Source organism: Nycticebus coucang, chromosome 20 (genome assembly GCF_027406575.1).
Source record: "Nycticebus coucang isolate mNycCou1 chromosome 20, mNycCou1.pri, whole genome shotgun sequence".
NCBI classification, from domain to species: domain Eukaryota; kingdom Metazoa; phylum Chordata; class Mammalia; order Primates; family Lorisidae; genus Nycticebus; species Nycticebus coucang.
Genome location: NC_069799.1, coordinates 53,857,661 through 53,873,753, shown reverse-complemented (window position 1 = coordinate 53,873,753; position 16,093 = coordinate 53,857,661). Strand labels below are relative to the sequence as shown.

General features: G+C 37.8%; 1 protein-coding gene across 1 annotated transcript in view; it reads left to right on the top strand.

The window, feature by feature from the left end:
- Window positions 1-16,093, top strand: part of PLXDC2 (plexin domain containing 2) — a 370,639-nt gene that overhangs the window by 266,020 nt on the left and 88,526 nt on the right. The window contains exon 7 of the mRNA XM_053572952.1: window positions 9,709-9,808. Within this exon, the coding sequence (XP_053428927.1) occupies window positions 9,709-9,808 (100 nt within the window). The remainder of the gene's footprint in view (window positions 1-9,708; window positions 9,809-16,093) is intronic.

Genomic DNA, 16,093 nt, shown 5'->3' with positions numbered 1-16,093 from the left:
TCTATTCTCATACACTTGGCATTCGTTGTTACTCTAGATACAGAGCATGGAATATTGGGATCCTTCTTGTGTTTATGGCAATTTTTTTCTCCTTTCTAGCTCATGTGAGGAATACAGATGGTCATTAGGTTAGAACAATGCAATTGAAAAAAAGTCATGCAGTAAAGGGCTCCACTCCAACTTGAACGTATTTACCTTAGAAATGAAAACAATGTAACTTAAACATTTGTACCCTCATTTCAATCTGAAATTTAGAAAAAATTAAAAGAAAAAAAAGTCACACATCCAACTATGGGACAGCAGGAGACATCGCAGAGAACGCATGCCCACCCTGGGAGTCTGCCCATTCTATTCATTTTCTTGGTTTAATACCTTACCATTTCCTTCACCCCCAAATTTTAAAGGAGGCTAATATAGATGAACTTTACTGTTTATTATGTAAAATTACTTGGTAATCTATTCTACTATTCAAGTATTTAAACCTACTGTTCCTTGGTGTAACATTCACTGCTTCTTTGGAAGAATGTGTCGTGAATACATCCCCACTGCCGATGAGTTACAATTTTCCATAGGGTCCTCAATGCATTTTAAAAATTTCTTTGAAGATTATTTCTCTTATTTAAACTATAATGTCCCTTCACTCATGTCTAGCAGGCTGAAAGTGTAAAGCGGTGAACACTTGTTGAAGTTGTAGAATTTATAGGAGAGAAGATAATTCAAGAGCGTAAGAGAAGGCCAATGGAACTCAACTAGGAGTACATCGCTATTTAGATAGAAAGTCATTTGCTTTCTGTGGGGATTCTGTATGTGTAAGAATGTTTGACTTATGTGAATAATATTTATACATCCAAGAAAATGTATAAATGTGAGTAGAAAAAATTTGTATATATAAAATTTATTTGTATAACCTATATTACAAGGTTGAAAAAACCTAGATGGAGTAAAATACTGATTAAAAACTCTAAAGAAATAATTCTAAGGAAACAGTAGACACAGATAATCTTATGGCACTTCTCTATTAAATACATAAAGAATGAAAATTTTATCTGCATAGCTTTATTTAAAGATGTAATTTATTTGCATTTCTGGAGGTATTTTATTTTCTAATTATCTCAAGAATAGAATCTCCCAACACATTAATTTTTGTTTACTTTCCCTACTTTTTTTCTTTTTTGAGATAGGGCCTTATTCTGTTGCAAAGGTTAGAGTGAAGTGGCATCAGCCTAGCTCATAGCAACCTCAAACTCCTGGGCTCAAGCAATCCACCTGCCTCATAAGGAGCTGGGACTAAGGGCATCCACCACAATGCCTGGATAGTTTTTCTATTTTTAGTAGAGACAGTGTCTCACTCTGGCTCTTGAACTCCTGAACTCAAGCAATTCACTCGCCTCAGCCTCCCAGAGTGCTGGGATTACAGGTGTAAGCCACTGCATCTGGCCTACTTTCCCTATTGTTAAAAAAATGATAAATTGAATTATTCTCTTCATTTTTTATGTGACAATAACAAATTCTGAGTAATAATAAATGAATAAAATAGCCAGGTAGAAGGGTAGGTGCCCTAGAGGAAGTGACTTTAGAAATAGGAAACCTTCTGGCGTTGTCTCTGTCACTGTGTGGTTTTATTGTCCTAGGACAATTTATATGACCTTTGTGGTGCTTTGTTTTCCCTCCTCCCAAGCCTCACTACCCTTTGTCCCTGATGTGACATCGACAGTTTTATTTCACATGGTAGGTGCCCCCCATGGGAGCCAGATCCAATTGCCCTGCCCTGATAGCTCATGACCAAAGAGTACCTTTGTCCCTGAGGTTAAAGTCTGATAAGTTCCACATGTCTCCCCTTAACCCAGAATGTAGACTTTCCTTAATCTCCTTTGTTTTCTACTGGTGTTTTATTCCCAAGTTATGTTCAGCTGAGCTCCTTATCTAGCTGCTGTTCCAGTTATAATCCTGACTATCTTGAGCCCAGTTGCAAAGGCTTCCTCAGGCGGGGACTTGCTCAACAGTCTTCTTTTGTATGAAGCTCAGACTCCAGTGTTTTATTTCAACAGTGAGCAATATTTATTTATTTGTTTAGACAGAGTCACACTCTTGCCCAGGCTAGAGTGCTATGGTGTCATAGCTCACAGCAACCTCAAACTCCTGAGCTCAAGGGATCATCTTGCCTTAGTCTCCAGAATAGCTGGGACTACAGGTACCCCCCACAATTCCCAGCTAAGTTTTTCATTTTTTTTTTTTTTTTTTTAGTAAAGATGAGGTCTCACTCTTGTTCAGGCTGGTCTCGAACTCCTGAACTCAAGCAATCCTCCTGTCTCTGCCTCCCAGAGGGCTAGGATTACAAGCGTCAGCCACCACGCCCGGCCGACTGTGAGCAATCTTTAATTCAGAAGTCACACTGATTGCGTATGCTTTCATGTTGTGTCTCTGTGTGTGTGTATGCTTGTGAAATGTATTTAAATATTAGAAGATTTCATACAACATAGATTTGTATTTTCTTCATGAGATATCAGAAAGCCCTGGAATCATTTGGCTTTTACTTCTACATGGCAAAAAACTGGCTAGAAAATTTACTGAAGAGAATTCTCTAATTTCTCGTTCACAAATGTCTTTTTTCATACCCCAGGAGCCTATGTAGAAGGGAAGTTTGAAACCCTTCTTGGAAAGCAGGGACAGACTTGACTTACCAATTTCCTGCTATGACTTGTCTCCTTCCAGGTTTTCCGCAGGGTATGGTTGTGGAGACGGGGGCAGGAGGCATGTTAGGAGGGGGTCTTTCAATTACAGCTCGCCTTTGCTTTCACGCTATCACGTGTATGGCTCAAAACCTGGCACGTGGTGGAAAGGGTTCAGGGACTGTACTCTAGAGAGGGATTAAAATAACCGTGTGAATCACCAACAATATTCAGGAAAGCAAATGGGTCGTTACCTGTCCTATTTAACCAAAAGCCCCGTTAGTCAAAGGAAGCTTACAAGTAGTTCAGCGTTACTATTTTGGACTTCAAGTGTTATTTTGATAATCATAAAAGAGAGCATCACTTTTTAAAATTAGATCCCTACTGAATAACACAGAAGCCAGGTCATAATGCTTAAGAAGATGAGGTGGGGAGTTAAGCACTGAACCCCGGTGAGAGTGGGTAAAATCAAAAGCTTTGGGTTTTTTCTGGGGTGAAGTCGTTGTTGTCTTTAGTTTAAGCCACCAGACATACTGCTGATTAGCAACTGACTAAAGAAGAGTCTGAGTGATTCTGTTCCAGTTAAGCCCCGACAGACATGTGATTCACGCTCTGGAACTCATAACTATACAATCAAGCTCTTGCTGAGATACCGCGCTGCCTATTAGACAGATAGCTGGGCCCATAATGGAAACAAATGAATGTTTTGGCAAAGTTTACAGGACAGAACAGAGAAGAAAATAAAATTCCATTACCTCTGACATAAGCAGCTTTCTGTTATCTCCCTGCTTGGAGACAAATATAAAAAGCTCACATTTTAGAGATGGTGTGGGCCCTGTGAGCTGCAGGTGACAGCACAGAGAAGGGACAGCTCTTGTCTGTGAATCTTTTTTTGAAGGCCGGCGTGCTCTGCTCTGCTTACCTTTGTTCACCGTTGATGTCTTTTCCTTTGGCGTTAATTCTAAGAAGTTATTGCAACTCTTTTGCTGCTTCTTTATTGGGGTATTTTATAAAATGGAACAAAAATTAAAATATTGTTAAGAAAAGAATTCATGAATGCTTTCTTAAGCCAGAATGGCAGCGTATTTTAACTGGCATGATTTCTTTACCTCTCTGTCCTGTGGAATGAAGGTAATTGTAAAACCTATTGCCAGAAATGTATGATTCAATTGAAATCCTACCCCGGCCCAGTTACAATTTAGCTTTGCTTTAATCTTAACAAGGCAACTATTATAGGCACTTGAAAATAAAGAAGCTGTATTTTTTTTTACAGAAATAACTTAAGTAGTTCAGAATTGTTTCAGATTTGTCTTCTTGACAACCCCACCTTGACTGACTTAGGAGAAATTTTAAGGATGAATATAAAAATTTGTAGAAGGGATAAGAACTAGTTTTCTATAATCAAAGATTTTAAAGTTTCAGTGCTTTGATACATGTTTGGCCAAGGATTCACCAAGTTGGGTGAATACCTTTGTAAATACAGATTCCTCTAGATGATCATGCCAATATGAGAATCCCATTCTTGTGCTAATTTTGCCCAGTACTGGCTATGCTCCAAAGTAATTTGTTTATGCAGGTGTACACACACACACACACAAAGACACACACTCGTACACTTGATATTAGTCTAAAAGTAGTTCATTTAAAATGTGGCTCTTCATAATAAAGTATTCCTAATTCATCTCAATGGTATCTAATTTTGTACTGACATGGAACCCTGCAGACTGGTCTCGCTTCTTAACAGAGAGCAAACCTGACCTGATGGTTTGGCTGCCTTTGATATTTTGACTTAGAAATGTTACAATCCAGAAAGGCACCGTGAGGAAGAGAAAGCTATGTCTGATGGGGAGAGATAGATATGTTTTTGTAGGAAGTCTCGGAGCAAGCGCAGAGTTCACCATTTCCAAATGCATCTTTGACAATATCGGGTTTTTCATTCACTTCGCAAAAGTAGCCTTCTCAGCACCTGGGGTGTAAATGTTTTCCTAAAAGGCTTGAGTGGCTTCTAGGAAAATGTAGAGAATGGAAAGCTTCTTGAACATTTTCATTTTAATATTTAATAAATACAAAGTGTTGCAGTTTCAGAAATGCTATGCTTTTACTCGTGAGCACTATAACATTTTAAAGAAAAGCGATCTGAAGCCAGTGAGTTTGCCGTGAAGTGATCATCCTTCCAGCACTTTCTCTCTCAGGTGCCTCCACTAGACTGCCGTCCTCTAGTGCCTGAGAGAGAAAGTGTTGGAAGGATGTTTCCTGCAGGGCTACCCTAAAAAGCTGCACATGTTCATCCAGCGGACGGCAGTCTAGCATTTTTGTCGACTGCCATGTGAATGAGACCTCAAATTCTCGGCATTCCTGATGCAAACACCACTCTGTCTTCCTTGCTCTGGGCCAGAAGCCTGTGCCACACCCTTTCTTCTCCTTCCGTCCCTCACTGTCCCTATGAAATCTATGGGATATCTCGATAGCAATGGCTGCATAATTCATCCAGAATCTGTCCCTCTGTCACGCTGCCACCGCTACCTCTCCGATGTCGTCCATGGCACCCTTCTCTCACCTGGTCAACTGCGATACCCTCCTGGTCGCTTTCTCTTGTCTTTCTTGGCTCTGCCACAGTCTTGATCCTACAGCACCCAGTGTGATCTTTTTCAAATATTTGACTTAACAGAATATCCTTCTCCTGCTCAAAACCCTCCAAAATCTTTCTGTAACTTTTAGCATAAAATTCAACGTGACTACCACGGGTTGTGAGGGATCCAGACGCCCCATGATCTGCCCTTCCCACCTCCCAGCTCCTTTGACATTCTCATTCACTGCCTCTGTTCTACCACCGAGGTAACCTTATAACTTTCAACACACACCAAAAACAATTCAGTCAAGCCCTTGGGTGCGGTCGTCCTCCTAAAGCTATTTCCCAAATACTCCATGGCAGGCTGTCTTACGTCCTTTGAAGTTCTGCCAAAAAGCCTCTCTGTGAGTCACCTATGTCACTTGAGCAACTCCACTTGTATGACCCTCCTTTCTGTCACTTCACCCTGTTTTCGTTTTTCTCTTTAGCACTAACCACCTTCTAGTGTGCTATATTTTTGATGTTCATTTCTTTTAATGTCTGCCTCCACCCTCTAAAATTGTGGGCTCTATGAAAGCAGAGTCTTCGTTTTATTCTCTGGTATGATTTTAGTTCCTACAATAATACAGGTAATATTTGATTAATATCTGATGAATGAATTAGTGATTTTCTTCTATCTTATCAAATAGCCTGGACAATGTCTATGCCTTTTAGGGAAAAATAATTTATATGTAGGGGACATTATTCTCAGAAAACTGTTCTCTACTCTCTATTCTTGAATTATATTAAGACTGATGATGGAGATATTCATGGTAACAGTGGCTTGTTCAGTCACAGTACTCAGAAGTTATTGTCCCACGAATATGTAAAATTTTAAAACTGACAACAAGCTAAAATGTAACCCGGGGCTACAAATTATTAATTCTACCTACTCATGTTCTCCTCACATATAGGGAACATGAGTTCTCCTTATAATTTCTGTTTGCCTTATTCACAATCTACTCAAAGCTTGCAAACATCAAAATCTTTCAAGAGAAAGAAATCATTTAATTTGGGAACTGAAAGATTTCTTAAAGGTCATCTAAAATGACCTTCCTAGAAAGGGTGTCTGTTTAGTCTCAGATAATTTTCAATGACAGCAAAGTATACCGTGAGGTTACCATTTTGTTTTAGGGTGAATTTTCCTTAAATTAAATGAATCTAGATGGAGCTAATTTAATATATGTTGGTCTTAGTTTTTGGAATCCATAGACAAAATAATAAGCTAGAGAATAAAGAGAAAGAGAGGTTCAGAAAATAAAAGAACGTTCCAATCTTTCAAGTTTAATTGTACCTAAAATTCACAGAAAACTAAAAAGGAGAAATGCTAGTACACTTTATGGAGAAACAAACATAGTAGTTTGGCTGTTTTATTTTTAAGATTTTGTAATGGTTAGTATTGCTGTGTAACAAACCACCCCCAAATTTAGCAGTTTAGAACATCTCCATTTCTGATTTCTCACAAGATACCTATGGGTCAGGTTGGTGGGTCTGCTGATCCGATCTGGATTCTGCTGGTCTCAGCTGAACTCGTACGTGTGTCTGCTGTTAGCTGGTGCCTTGTTGGAGGGCTCACACCTGCAGAATAACCTCTGCTGAAAAGAAACGTCCCCCACATATCTTCCGTAGACTGCAGGAGCCCAAGATAGCACCTTCTCAAGCTCTTTTTTGTTTCAAGCTTGGTGCTGTCCTTGTTTACCACATTTCTAAGCCCAGAGTCAGAGGGGGAGAGGATCACAGAGAGTCTGGGTGCAAAATGGCTACTGATTGAAGCCATTAGCACAGTCAATCCACATCTGGTAAAAGGTGCCTGAGAATTACCTGGGTGGTGTTGAAGCACATTCTTCTTAGTAAAGTATCGCAAGAATGGAAAAGCAAGTATCCAGTGTACTCAATACTAATGTGAAACCAATAGGTAAACAACTACATGCCCACATGAGAGAAAAACACAATTATATTCAACTGGGAAGAAGAGGAGGAGGGAACAGGGAAAGAGGAGGGAGGAGAGTCATTGATAACCTCTCACCTAGGGTGCACAATGTAAGGGTGTGCAGCACACTCCCTGGGTGAAGGGCTCAACTACAATTTGAAGGTTACCTTAGAAACACAAAAAAAAATAGAATGGAGAAGCAAAAATCCAATGTACTCTATTCTAATATGAAGACACTGGATGAGCTAATACAAGGTGGGGGGAATAGGGGAATGAATTAGAGGGGAGGAGGGGAGGTAGGGTCACGGTGCATGGCACACCTCTTGGGGGGTGGGACACAATTCAATAAGAGGGTCTTTATCTAACAAATGCAAACAGTGTAGCCTAGTTCTTTGTATACTCAATGAATCCCAAACAATAATAATAATAATAATAGTAGTAAACAAAAATAAAAAAAACACAGACTATAATCTAAGCATTTGTACCCTTATATTAACCTGAAATAAGAATAAGTATTTTAAAAATGACAAAGCACTGGAGGAGTAGAGACAAAACATAAAGGAAGGGAATGAAAGGAAGGAGAGAAAATAAAATCAAAGTGAAAAATGGCTAGGTAAGGGAAGAGACAGGAAGTGAGATAGATAGAAAAGTTGGAAGGTGTGATCTGAAGAGAGAGGATAATGTTTCTCAGGGGCTGTAGGAATCAAGACAAGTAACCTGGAAAACAAGCTCTAGAATCAACAAGTAATCTTTGTAACGACACAACAGGATTTTCCAGTTGATGGCAATATAAACTGTGAATGTAGGAAAAAAAGAAATACAATAAATTCCCCTGTCGCCATCTGGTAAGGTATTATATTTCTTATCTTGCTGAGGAAAACTGTAGTCATAGATGTTGGGGAATGACAGAAAGTGACAAATGTGAGCAGCATAGCTGTCATACTTCTACGCAGGAATTTATTAATAACACTGCTTAAAAATGATATGACCGTGTCTTATTAGTATATACAAAAATATAAGTTGAACTGGGAATTTTCTTATGCTTTTTCACCTGTTTGTCCTTCCTTTAACAGTAAATCTGTCTCAAATATAAATTACATTTATATCAGCACTCTTGAACATGGAGTGTAAGCCTGGGTAATAGTATAATGCCCATTTAAAAGGGAGATTTCACATACTGATACTGAATTCAGCTTATCAAGTCTCTAAATAATGTATATCACTCTCATTTAGTAAATGAGCTTTTAGGGACAGAAATCTTGACTTTGGCTCGTTTTGTGTGTTTGTGGCATCTAAATATCAGAATACTACTTTATGTTGGTGAACAACTGGTCATACATATATAAAATTTGCAAACACTTAAACATTATTTAAGAGAGGACTCAAATAGTACATAAAGGTACAATGTCATTGTTCATTAACTTGTTTCAAAATCTCACAGATCACAAAAACAGTAAAATTTCTTCTTGTCAGTTACAACAAAATAGCCCTCTGACAATTTCATGACGACAAAAATAAGCTGGAGAAGCATTCATTATATCTTTCCTCCAACGGATTCCCATTCTTTCTTATTTTTATTCTTATTATGGTTTATACATCTCTAATGTAATCGTCAATAAACCCCAAAATAGATGACCCCAAATCTATTTATTTTACTAAAAGACCTTTTGTCTCCTCTTTTTCTTCTGTCCCTTTATTTATTGAAGATGGTTTCGTTTCCATTTTTATTTCTACAGAACTGATAATAAAGAGAGTAACCACACCTCCACAACGCTTTCCTAAATCTAGAAAAATAAGCTTTAAGAGTACCTTTTCGTATATTCTCAGTCTGTTTTACTTTTTTAAGCTGTAAATATTACAAATGCCTGTAATAGTCAGATTTTAGTTCCAATGAGCTTCAAATTTAGGAACTGTGACCTGGAGATGACCTAGAAGAACTTACAAATTTTTCATAGGAATTCCCACTAGAATGGGAAAGTTCTACAATCTATGAATGATTGCTGGATTTAAACATATATGAATCAAGAATGACTTTGTTTCATAAATGTTCAGAGGTGATTTTGTTTGTCATTCTCTGGGTGTCACATCTGTGAGACCACGTGTAAACAAGGATTTTTTTAAGTCTCTATAAAAATAAATATGTAATTTTTGGAGAACAAACTGTAAGAGAAGAATCTTTATTCCTGCATTCCTGGTGTCCCTGTGTGTGTGGTAAGTTGCAGGCAACCAGTATCCATCAGATTCTCTGAGAATCTATTGCCTTCAAGGTCAAGTAATTCTCTGTAGGACCAGAACACTCTTGTCTCTTTAACTCATCAAATGGCACTGAACTGATTTTTTTTTTTTTTTTTTTAGTATTGTATGTCTCTAGTATTTCCTGTTCCTTCTCCAGTTTTTCATCTTCTTCATCTGGTTTTATCCATTAAACCAAAGGATGCTACTTCCTTCCCATGCCTGCATGAAATCCAAGTCTAACACACATCGATCTGTTTCTTTTCCAGATTCCTGTCTTGGTCACACAGATAAGTTCGACCAACCACCCTGTGAAAGTGGGGCTGTCTGACGCATTTGTCGTGGTCCACAGGATCCAGCAAATTCCTAGTAGGTAGCAAAAGGGTAACTGACCTCTGTGGGGGTGAATTTAAAGGAGATTGATCTCAGGCAGATGTAACTGAAGAAAATAACTTAGCCAATTGCTTAGCTGATGACTGTTTGTGAATCCTTTTGCTTGGTTTTACAACTCTTATTGGGGCAGGATATCTCCGTTATTTTCGAACTAATAATTTCGGCAAATAATGTGTGATTTTGCTTTCTTTGGGAAAGTTGGCTTTGTTCAGCAGATACAGTTCTTTTATTAATCAGAAGAAGGCAGTGACAAATTATTTGATAGGTGTATGACTTTCCATGTTTGTTTATTTTAAATAAGCTTAGGCAAAAAACAGTGTTCTGTGCTGTTTTATGTTTAATATATTTTTCTAAAACTGGGAGTCTAAGGGAAGATGAAAGATGAATTTATTTGGGTAAATAAAAATTTGGAGGGTGCTATACCTGCCTGAGAAGAAACACATCTATTTTCCTTGTCTTAATTACATTCCCCTATTTAATCTACCCTGTTTCCCCGAAAATAAGACATCCTCCGAAAATAAGACCTCACAGGAAAGATAAGACATCCCCTGAAAATGAGACCTAGCGCATCTTTGGGAGCACACCTTAATATAAGACATTGTCTTATTTTCGGGGAAACGGGGTAGTTCACATTTTGTAGAATAAAAATATATATGTTCCTTCGGGCAACTTCTCATCACATTGGAAAATCAAAATGTTAACTGTATCTTGTAGCAGCTCTTCCCATAGAAACGGCCATCCTTTGAAAGCTTGTTTTTTAAACCTCCCCTGCTTGAAGTATAGTCCTGAGAGGTGCTTTGGTGGGTTAATGTTGAATGTGTTTGTTTGTGTCTTAAATGTGCCTCGCTAGGGAGTTTTCCTAAAATGTATCTCCAGATGAGATCATTCTTTCCCTTTTGTTCACAGCGTTTTTCTTCTTTTATTTCCTTACAGTGGTAAAAAATTTATCACATGCAGATGCTATTTGGTCTTGACTTTAGGTGATCTACTTAATTACAACATAGTCAATGGAGGGGGAACGATTTAGACTTTTCTGAGCCGTGGATTGGCTAGAAACATGATGGGGGTTATCTGACAACTGCCCTTCTGGATGATAGTCATACATGACAGTTCTGCTTGGGGAAGAAAGTAGAGCCTCCGTGGGGTGTCTCCTTGTTAGCTGAGAGTTTGTGGGAGGTAATATTGAAAAGAATTGTTAAATCAAGGCAGCTTTTCCAGAACCTAAATTGTACTGCAAACAAAGCAAAGATAGATTAGCATGTGTAGGTAACATAATAAAGGCGTGCTGACAGTGCTTTAAAGTAAGAAGCAGAGCCCTGGGAGAGCCAAAGTTGGCTTCTGTTTGAGGAGGAGTGTTCTCACATTGTTTTTTTTTTTTAAACAAGTGTTAAATCAAGCAAGACTTGAGTCAATTATTGCGCAATGAAAAGGAAACACTAGTTTTTGTTTATTTGTTGGTTCTTTTCATCTGTGAACAAATTTTATTCACAGCTAACACAGAAACCCTTTAAGTCCATGGTGTTCTTATGATCTGTTATTGTTCACAGAAAAAAAAAAACTACCAAAATAGAAAAGATTTTTTGTGAATGTATTTAAATAAGCAAATATTTTGTCAGCATATTCCTCATGATAAAATTGAACTTAGGCATCAGGGCCCCCACATACAATTTTGCACCCCTTGTTCTGCTGGAAAAGGATAACTGTTGTGCTTTAGGAAGAAAATATCATTTCAAGTATAAATCTCATTGAATACACTGGTGAAATTTGTGCGCATTTTGAGATCAGATTATGTCTAAGGTTTGGGACTCAGCATCATTTAAAACACGTGTCTTAGAGTTTAGAGAAAATCTGCCCCAGGACAGGCTGCACGCGAGAAGGGCTCTCACATTGCTTGTTAACCTCACTGCTCCATTACGAGAAAATGGCCCAAGATGGAATGAGAGGACTGGGTTTCTAATTTCTCCATCCTTGTAGTTAAATGGGACTGTGTATCAGCAAGACAATTGGAATTGATGTGTTATACTTAAAAATATTCTTGGGAACAGAAACCTTTGATCTCCTTAAATATCTATTCCCACATTTATAAAATGTAACAGTGTAACACAAGCTTCTGTATAAGAGTAAAAACAGTTAAAAATAAGAAAGTATAGCTTAGGATAACCCAAGATTAGCATAATAGGTTATGTAAGAATCATTTTTTCCTGAGAAATAACATGATTCCTAGAGATCTGTAGGTTACTTAATCATGTAATCAGAACTTAGTCCTTTTCAAAAAATCCTGTGCCCACATTTAACAGCCTTCACACTAGGGGTTATCTCTCTAGGGAATTAGATCCTTTATCTGTTATCTGCTTCTTCCCTAGGAATGGAGTTAGAGAACGATTAATCCTTATCCTAAGTAATGACTGGTTTCATTTCTTCTGTATTCCAAGGTGTATTACCTACGACCCTGTTCTCATAAGATCAATTTTCTGTTATTTTAATCATTTTGGTTACATGAGGAATAGAACCCAGCCTTGCCTTAATCTAGCCCTGGGAATGTAGCAATGCCAGCAACAGCCTTGAAAATAATTTTTCCCAGTGGGACCACCATTGCCATACCATTCTTACCAGATTTGGTGAAGGTTTGATAAAGCTTCAAAAACTGTAATTTAATTTAATTTATTTATCACTAAGATTTCTCCCCATTCATTCCTTATAATACCACCACCAACAACAAAAAATATGTTTTTGTTTTTTAAAAGACTTTCCAATAGTAAATGATTTCACTTTCTGAAGGCAGCTTTCATCTTTCAAAAAAGATGGGGTCGTCTGACAGTTTAAATATCAAAGGGAATCCAAGCATTGTTAGTAAATTGATAAATAGGTCAGAAGTTACAGGGAAAATTCTTTTGCTCCATCAAAAAAAAAAAGGAAAGGAAAAGGAGAGCGAGAAAGAAAGGAGAAAGTCTGTAGTGAAATTAGCCCTCATAGTAACAAAATAAAAGATGGGAATTTGTTAAAAGTACAGAAATACGAGATATTATAATATGAATATCGGTCATGAGAGTTGAAGCCTTTTATGTAATGTGTATAATTTTCTTTATCTATAAAATGAGCATCTTAGGACCTAAAAGGCAATGGGTGTGTAATGCTCAGTATCCGGCACAAAGTGAGCCCTCCACCTGTGCTGGTAGGATTGTTTTTTCCGTCGTCATCAATACTTTAAAAGACTGTGGTACGCAGTCAGAGATCACTGCACAGCCCACCTTGCCCCTCAGAATGAAATTACAGAAGTCTGAGAAACACTCTGACAAGGCTCCCTGGACCTCTGGGCGTCTCTCTGAGTGTGACGGTGTGTGCAGCATGTCCTATCCGAGGACCTGTGTCTGCGGCCTGTACGTCACTTTGTCTACATCGCTTTCTGTCCTCACGAAACATACTTGTAGAACTTCAGAAGTAGAAAGAACCACAGAGAGAATCAGTCTCCACCGATACAGAAATGAAAACTAGTTCTGCACACACACTCACTGACTTTGGTTATTCATCTCAAAATATTACGCCTACAGGCACGGCACATGTTAATCTGAGTAATTCATAAAACAATAGGAAACCCAAAGGCAAAACTTTAAATTAACTGTAAATTTGCTCTGGACATAAAAGAAATATTTTTCCACCTGTTTTCCCCTTCATTTGTATGTTTTTTCCTACGTGTTACACACTTGTATAAAATGTGATCGTCAATTGCTACAGCAAATTCATTTGTTTCATAATTTAGGGGACTTGACTCTTCAGAGGTTGATTACATAGGCTGCTGCACATAGTACTTATCAATGAAATGGAGTGAACATCATTGCTTTCAAATTTTTACATGTACCCAATTCTCAAGAAAATGAATTTCTAAATATGGAGTGTTAATACTATGGAGTTTTTAAAATGTATTTTCCTAAATTGCTTTCCACAAATGTACCAATTTACTCTCCCATTAGGAGGGGGACATCTAGTTCTATTATATTAGATCAGATATCCTATTTCCCCAGATTCTTTCAACCACTATTATTATTATTGTTTAGACACTATTGTTAGTTTTTAAACTTTGCAAATTTGATAGGCAGTGCAAGGTGATCTATTGTTACTCTAATTGTCTTTTGATTGCCAGAGAGTTTTGACGTTGTCATATACTCACGGGTCACTTGTCATTTCCATAATTTCTTGTTAAACAGCTTTTTGAAATAATTCTTTCTCAGCCTTGGCTTACGTCTGTCCCTCCAAAGCCTTTTACTTAGTGTGCTAGGTGTTTCTGGATACAGGCACAGTTCTTAGTCACACTTGTTCTTTCTCCAATTTAACATTTGGAATTTCAGTCCAAATCTCTGAAGCACCGGCCTTCCTCAACACACCTCATGTGTCACGGGCCTGCAGCCCACCCTCTGAGCTGAAAGGCTGTAACGTTTCTGGCAGGAAACACAGAAAATCCACCCATGCCCTGTGCTGCTTTCATTTGAAAAACTTAAGGCTGTGTCATACGGGTAACGAGAAAAGTTACTTTAATGCACGCGTGCAGGATTCTAGCACAACCACCCGATTTGGAAAGCGGCTGACTTAACTTGAAATGGCTCTACCATCAGTTATGATAATGCCTATTTACAAATCCTGTAGAATGTTCCTCTTCATCCTTCTGACCAGCAGTACGTTATCTGACACTCTCTTAACATCAGGCTTCTTTTCATCAGCATCTGCTGCTTTAAATGTATTGATATTGTTCATACCTTAATGTGCCCTTACTTGATTGGTTACTATTACTTACAGCTCAATAAGAAATATTAAGCATTTTCCAAAAGTAAAACTGACAATTAACTTGGGGTGCAAATATAGTTTTAAAATAGGCCTGGAGCTGTGACTCAGGCCTGTGATACCAGCAACTTGGGAGGCTGAAGCAGGAGGATTGTTTGAGGCCAGGAGTTTGAGACCAGCCTGGGCAAGATAGCAAAGCCCCTCTTAAAACAATGAAAAAAATTCGCTAGGCATGGCAGTGCATGACTGTAGTCCCAGCTACTCAGGAGAGTGAGGTGGAAGGGTAATTTAAACACTAGAGTTCAAGGGGGCAGTGAGATTTGGTGGTGCCACTGTGCTCCAGCCTGGGCAGCAGAGTTTCTGTCTCAAGTGAAAATGATAGCAATAATAATTATTATTATTATTATTTAAAAATAAAAATACTTAGAGGGTCATTAACTTAGTTAGTTTTATTCTTTTTTTCCTCCTCCCTCCTCCCCTCTCCCTGCTCTCTCACCCCCCTCTCCCATCTTGTATTAGATAGTCAACTGGCTTTATATCAGAATTGAGTACCTTGGATTCTTGCTTCTCCATTCTTGTGATGCTTTTTAAGAATAATGTGTTCCAACTTAATCCAGGTTAAAACAAAAGATGTTATTAAACTCTTTGAGGAACATTTGTAGTATATATTTTGCCATCTGTGGTCTTATTATCAGCTTATACACCAGGCTGCAATTTTTCAAAGAACTTGACTAAAATTATACTTAGAGAGTGAATAAAGTAAGCTTAACAAACGAAAACACAGTTTTTCCTATTATATAGGCAAAATTTCTTAATATTTAATTTTCAACTAAATAATAGCATGGAACTTCCTGGGTTAGTGGAAATGTTCTGAATCTGAACCAGCGAATGGCTACTATGGATTTGCAATGTGGCTAGTGAGTTCAAGGCATCAAATTCTTAATTGGACTTAACGTATTTTAAATGAAGAGCCACTTGTGGTTAGTGGCTGTTATGTAGGACAGGGCAACATTATACCATTTCTACACATTATAGTAAAATGTGACTACCAAGTTTACTTCTTTGAATATTAGATATTATTAATACATTTTTAAATATATTTCTTAATAAATATTCAAGTACAACCATTGTAACTGACTTTTTCCCATGAAAACAATGTGTAATTTTGATATGGTAATGGGAAACATTCCTTATAATTTAGCAACTAGAATTAAAAAATGTGACCTAAACTATGGAAAACATAAATAATCTTAGAAAAAATTTAAGATTTGTTTTCTTCCAGAATATTTCATACAATGCAGCTCAAGCCCCTTTAGAGAAACTAAGCTTCACTTGTTATTTCAGAGTTGTCAGGGTCTCTGCATTCATTTAAGAACATCGGTCTGTAAATCCTGGCTAAACTGTGTCCTCTTACCTTCACTATCCTAGACATGGAAGACCCTTCAAAATTATTTATTTTACACAAGATAAAACTGTTTCTCTTTGCAG